The sequence below is a fragment of the Dufourea novaeangliae genome, unplaced genomic scaffold (genome assembly GCF_001272555.1).
Source record: "Dufourea novaeangliae isolate 0120121106 unplaced genomic scaffold, ASM127255v1 scaffold8, whole genome shotgun sequence".
Lineage (NCBI taxonomy): Eukaryota > Metazoa > Arthropoda > Insecta > Hymenoptera > Halictidae > Dufourea > Dufourea novaeangliae.
Window position 1 is genome coordinate 7,210,162 of NW_015373923.1, and position 8,318 is coordinate 7,218,479.

Consider the following 8,318-nt stretch of genomic DNA (forward strand, 5'->3'; position numbering starts at 1 on the left):
ATTATCTTATCAATAAAATTATTGTTTTAGTCCAACAACATCCACTTAATACAGCCACACACAATCAAACAGTGATTTCCCAATTATCCCCAAAGCAGGTGGTTAAAATCGCTATCTCAGCCCATCGACGAGTCGCTAAACAGTGTTACCTCTGAAGGCTGGTGTCCGAGCTCGATCTCGAGATGCTTCGAGCCCGTGGATCCCCGTGTTTCCGTCGTGGTCGAACGGACAACTTGTGCCAGGCGGCCGAGTTGTCCAGCACATCGCCGATCTCACCGATCTCCAGTTCAGGATCCAGCTTGATCTTTCTACAACACGGTCAAAACACCCAGAATAGCTACCAACGTGATTTTCGTTCAGCTTCACTGGCAGACTAAACATTATCCCATCCGTTAATCGAAGCAAGCTTGGCCGCTGGTTAAATTGCGCACACGAGGGATGATCGAGATCACGCTTTTCATCCAGTAGTCGGTGTGGTGTTGCAGTTCTTTGTTATTCGAGTTCGCTAGACGGCGTTATTTATAGGCGTGCTGGTCTATTCGCGGCAGTTAAAGGCGTCCTTTACGCGCGGACATTTCTCCAAACGCGCGATCTCGACGGGCTCGATCATCGAGACGCGTCTGTTTTCGGCGTTGTTTTATTCCCTGTCGACGGCCTGTCTATTGTACGATGGGAACGTTCGATGAACCGAACCTGGGGAGGCTCGACCAGGCCTTCCAAACGCGAAATTTTCCATCTGCCGGGGCGGCACTCGCGAGTGCTGTCGACGTATTTTATAAACGTGGCCGCGCGCGCCTCGAGGATACACGTCAGGCGAAACGTCGTCCGCGTAAAAATATCGCTGCGAAAATAAGCAAAGGGGGCCAAGCCTTCCTACACGGGGTGATCTCTCACGGTTTGACACGCGGACTGGACAGTACGTCTGGGTCTCCCCCTCGTAGCTCCATGCTGTTTCATGTTCGGAATCGTTTTTCTTCCATTAAATGCAGTCTCTAATTATGGCTCGGAAATATTCCATGCGGTTAGTTGTGTTGATGATAAAGCGGTGCCGTTGTAAAGAGAAATAATCGAGGGTCCATCTTCTTTCATTATCGATGCCAACACACTTAGCTATTTGTGAGATGAAAGTCTATCGCACGTTTTGTCTTCTGTATTTTTCTGAGCGTTCCAGGCCAGTGGGATGACGAATTTTTTAGTGAACCGACAAGATTATGTTGGTAATAAATAAATTAATTATATAGAAATTGCCTTCGTAGGTTGATTGAAGTGACACAGCTCTGTCTACCTTATTACTGTTAATTAATATCGTTGGTTTAAACCAACCTACTTACAAAATTTTTTATGTATATATCAGTCTCATAAATTTAAAATAACGATTAGAGGGTCTGGGCGTTAAAGGGATAATCAACTGAAAGTCAACATAAATCCCGACTGAAGCACCTTAATGATTTTCGTAATTGTCTAACGAAACATTTGAAATCCGTCATTCTGATGGGTTTGGTTGTTCCAGTGTTAAGCAGAAGCTCGTAAAATCGGTTAATGCAGCGTCTAGTGAATACATGCGTCATGCAATTTCAGTAGGTATTATACTCATTCGGTCCTCTTTGAAATTCAACCATTGACGATCACTGTAACACTATACAGCGTCGAGAACAGTAAGAGCTGTTAATGAAGACTCCGATTACGTGTTTTCCAAATGTGACAGATCAGCATCCGTATCCATCGGCCATAGACTGTATACGGGCTGGGGATTATTTTCGGGCGGCCACACGTTGCACACACAGCCACACACACACACGAAAATAGAATTTTAACGGCGCACGCGAATGCTCCGACACGCGGAGTCAACGATCCAACAAAACAACAAGGACCATTTGTTTTCTCTTCGTTTTATGAAGCTGACTGGAGGCTGCTTACTTTGCTGGATCCGCGTATTCGAGGGCCTCGACGATGTCGCCGACATTCACGGAGAAACCATCCGTGTCGCTCTTGTAATCCTTCACGACGATATAATTGTCCAAGGCTTTCTGTAACAGAGAAAAAAAGAAGATTGTTTCCTGGTGGCTTGAGCTGTTGACAAACCGGAAGTACAAAGAATGGATCTATGAATGTTTAACAGAAGTAAAGTTGGATCTTGAGTAGCCATATGTGGCTGAAACAAATATAATTAGCTTCAAAATTCCAAGTTCTATAAATGTGCTAAAGCTCATTAAAAAGTCAGCGTTACACCTGGGGACCTCTCCTTGTTAGTACAGATAATATAAAGTGTATCTTCAAGATTTCCAAGACTGCAAAAGAAGAAATCCGAAATACTTTATAAATAAAAGAAGCAGATCGGTAATTTTAGCATTAATAAATAAATCACAAATCGATCATATAGATTTCCGAGAATCACACGTCTATTTAAAGATTCTATTTAAAACAAAGATACATCTGCACTTCAGACAATTTTTGTATCCACGAACAGACTAAGTATAAAACCCTCTCCCTCAACATTACCCGCTCACAGCAATTGTCTTGCTGGAAGCTGCTCAGTCTCCTCAAGCTCGGCGTGTTCTCCCTGCTGGCGGAATACCCGCGCGATCTATCTGATCTGGACAGCATAACTCCGTTTATGCTCTCCTGTTTCTGACAAGTCCCATTTCCAGATCCATCTAGGCTACTGGCGATCGAAGTTGTCCCCGTGAAGGTGGACAGCATCTCGACTTCCAGATCCTCCTCTTTCGCGACCGGGCAACAATACATGGAGAACCGATGAGCAGTTGGTCGATTGAGTCTCAGCGCAGAAAAGACATGAAGTGGTTCGAAATGATGGATACCATCCTCATCGAGAACAGTGTAAGCCACCTGGCCGGTGAGAACCGACCTGGAAGCTTCCCGAGGCACGACTGCCTGCAGGCCCTGCTTCAGGATCATAAAGATAGAGGACGAACGTCGACTTCGTCTTAGAAGAAACTCCTCCATCGCCAGGCTGTTGTCCGACTGAAGCAAAGCCGTGGGCACATCAGCCGAGGATTGTAATGGCGCTTCTTCCGGAACGATCATCAAGGCAGCACTTTCACGAACGAGGGTTCGAAGTCTGGGGTCGGTTCTCGCCAGCTCTGGATCGCTGCAGAGCTGCGTGAGAGCGTTCATGAACGGTGGCCTCTCTTCAGCGAGCTTCCTCATCACTGTCAACCTCCTAAGAACATCCAGGGTCACTCTGTCGCTGGCCAATACCCGCGTGGACTTCTCGTCGCTGACCACCGCCAGAAGGCTACTCGCGGTGCTGGACATTCCTAGAGCTCTAGCCAATCCAACAGCTTGCAGAAGCATCTCTCTGATATTATCACCTTCGTCGTTCAATAATTCCTGAACTCTGATCTCGCTGGACTCCCTGACCGCGTGGACGATCGCTTTGTGAACCGTCTCCACGGCTTCTCTCTCGGTAGCTATACCAGACACCTCTTCGGAGACTTTTTGGAGCACTCTGGAGACCAGTTCTGGATCGTTTTTCGAGACTGTTCTGAACGCTGATCCGACCATATCTGCTCCGTTTTCTTCTTCGAGAACCATGGATAGTCTGTCGAGCACCACGTCGTCTTTTAAGGAGTGACCGACTACGGTGGACTTCAGTATGTCCACTTTGTTGTTCTTGCTTTCCAGCAACTCTATTAAAGCGGACTGACAGAGACTGCTTCGGTTCTGAGGGACTAGAAGGATCTGTAGGATTTCCTCCACAGATTCCTCGATACCGGTGTTCTTCTGTCGGAGAAGAACGTTGAAAGCCTCGCTGATGGAGGAATAAACGAAATCCTGCTTGTCCTCGTTACTAGTTTCCACGGAATCGTCCGCTACGGCTAGAACAGCCGTGGACAGTGCTGTCCTGATTGCGTCGCGCAGCCAGCCGTCGTCCTCGCTCCCGTTTTCCTGATCATTGCCATTCTTATTATTATGTGCGAGAACTGGAGACTTGCTGCCGTTCAACAGTTTCGAGGTCACAAAGTTCTCCTCGAGTTCCTGCTGGACCGCTATGTTCTTCGCCAACTGGGCAACCGTGGACACTATCTGCGCCATTTTCACCGCAGTAGCACCGTGCAGTCCAAGCTTTTCCGCCATTACCAGCGCGTGTTCCAAGGCCACAGCTTTTGGATCCACATCAACGTCGACAGCTGGCAAATCTGTAGTCACTTTTCGTCCCACGGACATTCCTGCCTCCGACAACTGTCTTAACATTCTAGCATCGATGCTGGTCTCTCCCTGATGCTGGACATGAGGATTGTAATGTAAATGCTGCGGTCTCAGTAGCTTCAGTTCCTCGGGAGTGACCTCGAACCCTTGAACAGAAAACTCTACCTCTCCCTCTGGAGTGTCAGTCAAGTCAGGAGCAACGAAACGTGGTCCCTCTTCGGTCTGAACGATTTGTCCGGGTACAAAGGTCACCCCTAATTCTCCAGACTCTACCACACGACCTGGGACAAATCTCGGACCATCTGGCGTGTCTACCACCTGACCAGGCACGAATCGTGATCCTTCGTCCTCCGTGGAGATCACCTGGCCAGGGATGAAAGTGGGCCCTACTTTGGTCTCGACGATCTGCCCAGGTACAAATCGAGGTCCATCGGCCGTCTCCACGGTCTGTCCTGGAACAAACTTAGCCCCGGTTCGTGTCTCCACCATCTGTCCAGGGACGAATTTCGGTCCAGAACTGGTGTCGATCACCTGGCCAGGTACAAACTGTTCACCTTTCTCTGTCATCACGATCTGACCAGGCAGAAAACCGTCCTCTGTCATCACGCCAGGTACAAACCGTGGACCGTCTTTTCCCCCTCGAACCAGTTGCCCTGGAACGATCCTTTTACCATCGGGAAGCTTCTTCTTCGCGTTCTCCGGATAGAACTCCACTCCCCTCTCCGTTTGCACCATGTGACCAAAAATCTCGCTCTGCTGGATAGATACATTAGCGGTCTTCGGGTCAACAGGTATGCCAAGCGGGCCAGCATCGTGGAACACAACCTCGTCGAACTTGCTTGCTGCAGCGAACTCGAAGCCCTCGTTCGTGAGTCTAGTACGTCCAGGGAAGAATCTCTCTCCGTCTGGTGTCTTTAGCAGCTGACCTTCAACGAATTTCTGTCCCTTCGGTGTGTCCAGAGTCATACCCGGAACGAAGGTCGCTCCCTCTTCCGTGTCCTTCGCGATACCTGGCACGAAACGGCCCTCCCCAGAGCTCGTGGTGACATACTGTCCAGGGACAAACTGTGCTCCTTGGGTGGTTGGGACCGTTTGGCCGGGAACGAACTTGGTCTCACCGGTCGGAGACTCGATACACTGTCCGGGCACAAATTCCCAGGACTCATCGACCTGTACGCTCTGTCCTGGAACGAACACCTGTTCCCCACGATGATCGGTGACGGTCTGACCGGGCATGAACCGCGGTCCATCGGGAGTGAGGATCGTCTGGCCAGGTACGAAGGTTCCATTTTCTTTCACTTGACCAGCGACGAATTTCGGTCCTTCTTCGGTGAGCACAGTCTGGCCCTGAACGAATCTAGCTCCCTCGTTGGTGTGAACGGTCTGACCCTGCAGGAACCTATGCCCCTGTTCGGTGGGCAATGTCTGTCCAGCCACGAACACAGGTGTCCTTTTATTGTCCTGCTCTTGGACGGTGAGTATCTGGCCAGGGACGAGGACCGGTCCGTCAGGAGTGTTCACGGTCAGACCCGGAACGAACGCAGGACCCTGAGGTGTCGGAAGTGTCTGGCCAGGTACGAAAATAGGGCCGCTGGGCGTCTGCACCGTCTGGCCGGCGACGAATCTCTGCGCGGATTTTATGTCTAATTTCAGACCCTTGATTCGATGCAACGTCGCCTCCTTACCCATACCGATGTTCTGCACGAGCTCCGGGATCTCCTCCACCCGCGGAAGCTCGTCCAACGCCTCCTCGCCCGCCTGAAGAAGCTTCACGTTCACGTTCGACACCGCCCTGAGATCGTTCGCTGGAATATTCCGTATCGCGTCCTGGAGAGACGGTTCCGGTTCTATCTTTAGCGGCGTCAATGGCTTCACGATCGATATCGCCTCGAATCCACCGGTGCTCTCCGAAATAGGACTGGTGCACGCGGACGAGGCGCCTTGCTCGATGATCTGAGGCTGCACCTTGATAGGAGCAGGTAGTTTGTCCACCACCGGCAGCAACGGGGATCTGGTCGCTTCCTGGAACGAGTTCCAGTCCAAACTTTGAGGAAGGAGCTTCGTTGCTTCCTTCAACGACCCTGTAACAGATATCAACTCGCACGCCCTGATTCTGGCCTGTTCGAGATCAACGCTCTTCAAATTTTCAACCTTCTCCTCTACCGTCTCTTCCTTGACGCTTCGGAGCCTTAGTTGTTTCGCCTTTCTCAGTTCCTCTTCCTCGGCAGCTTTCTCTTTCTCCTCGAAGATCTTCTTTGCGTAACTGAGTCCAGCTTGCCTCTTCCTCTTACGTCTCCTGGCCTCCGCCTCCTGCTTCTCCCTCTCCTTCAACACATCCTCTCTGGGCCCAAGTCCGTCATAAAGATGATCAAAGTCCTCCAAGTTCTTGAAATCCACCGACACGTTCTTGCCCTGTTTCAGTCTGAACAGAACGGTGTCGCAGTCCCTGGAGAGCATCACGTCCTTCACGTCCCCGTCTCGGACCGCGGCCTCCAGTCTGGATGGGAACACCAGGCTGCATCTTCGTTCCTCCACGGTGTAGACGAACTTGGCCTGTTCCTCCTCTGCGGACGGTTGCTTCGCGTTCAGTAGATCCCTTAAAGCTCTCTGTTGCTCCCCTTCGCCCTCCAGTACCGGGAACACGTAACGGTAGTCTTTCAGGATCACGTGCTTCTTCTTCTCGCCGAGGATGAAGCCGGCGGTGTAGTGATGCGGGCCCAATCCGGAAGCGTTTGTTATCTTGCATTTCGACTTGTCGTGGCTGTGAACGCCCAATAGGACTGGAATGTAGTGGTGCGTGGGCAGACCGTAAGACTTACCGGTGATCCTGCAGAAGCGTTTCGCGTCGGCTGGACTGATCGGTGGTAGCAGGGGAAAGTAATTCGGCTTGGGCAGGCCCCTGCTTCGCCCTGTTATCCTGCAGAAGGACATTGTCTTCGAATGTTAGCTTACAAGGTCATCAGTCCTCGCTTTTCGTTCGATTTTTTATCCTGTTCTAACAAAGTTCGATGCGATTTTCAAGCTGTTAATCGTTGGTGTCCCCGATCATTCACTCGTGACTTCCTCTTGGCGGACTCCACCTTGTCGTCGGTAAACGCGTCCAGTGTCAACATGTGACTCGGCTCGTATTGTCCCTTACTCGCCATAACTCGTCCACGTGGAGTGGTATCTCTTCCGACAACGACATAGAATTGCCAAGCTTCATGAACACCTCCGGGAGAAACCACCGTGCGAACGACACTGAGAACCATCGAATTCGTCAAGGGTCATTTACACCGTTATACCGAAAACCAACGAACATGCTCTTCCGCCAATTTGCTTAAAATAACAAGGTAAATCACGTACCAAAGGTCACATACACGTGCGTCACTGACTCGAGCAGCTCTCAAGACGATTCCGTAACCGAAATCGTTTTTCTGAACTTCAAGACTTCCGTTCACGGAGGACGCCGTGCAACCTCTCCTGTGTTCGATTTTCCTTTCGAAGCTGAGCTTTCGAACGAGAGGAATTTTAATTCGTTCAGCTCCGATGGTGGATTTCTCGCAGTCGTAATCTTTCCTGAACGGCCTGTCCCGACGTCGTTTTCATCGGGTGCTCGTTAAAAAGTTTTCGTCGAACCCCACGGTCCGCTCGCGTCCGCTCGAGAGAGACAAGGTTTATTTTTACGTTCGGGATGCCTACGGAGGATTCCGTGTGAGCTCTTGTTCGTCCCGTCGTCCCTGGTACTCGGCCAATTCGGCGATTTCCTCGTCGGTAGAAAAGAGGAGCTGACTTTTTTCGTGGCTCTAATCACCTCCCCCAGAGTGAGATTGAGAGAGATAGAGAGAAAGAACAGCACCCAAAGTGACCCCTTCCGATTTTATTTCACGCCCAGACCCGTGGATTCTTGGCCGTTACACGAGCCTACTTCGATTGGCAACGGGGCGTCAGGCGACGACAGACGTTAGCTTGACATATTTGCCCGCGGGAGTGTCAAACCACATCTTTCATTCTGCCAGACCCGCGTTTTATTTACGATCTTATCGGTTTCCGAAAGACAATTCTCTTTAATATTCCTTTCTCTTTTATAGACGACCATCAATCGCTACCGACTGTCGCGTTGTTGTTATGTATCCCCTTTGTTCGACGACATTTATGTCTCGTCCACG

General features: G+C 50.3%; 1 protein-coding gene across 1 annotated transcript in view; it reads right to left on the reverse strand.

Moving 5' to 3' along the window:
• Positions 1–7,164, reverse strand: part of LOC107194977 (muscle M-line assembly protein unc-89) — a 36,883-nt gene extending 29,719 nt beyond the window's left edge. Inside the window, exons 1-3 of the mRNA XM_015584705.1 lie at positions 2,500–7,164; positions 1,918–2,027; positions 150–308 (exon numbers count right to left, since the gene is read on the reverse strand). Of these exons, the coding sequence (XP_015440191.1) occupies positions 150–308; positions 1,918–2,027; positions 2,500–7,101 (4,871 nt within the window). The 5' untranslated portion in view covers positions 7,102–7,164. The remainder of the gene's footprint in view (positions 1–149; positions 309–1,917; positions 2,028–2,499) is intronic.
• Positions 7,165–8,318: the final 1,154 nt, after the last annotated feature.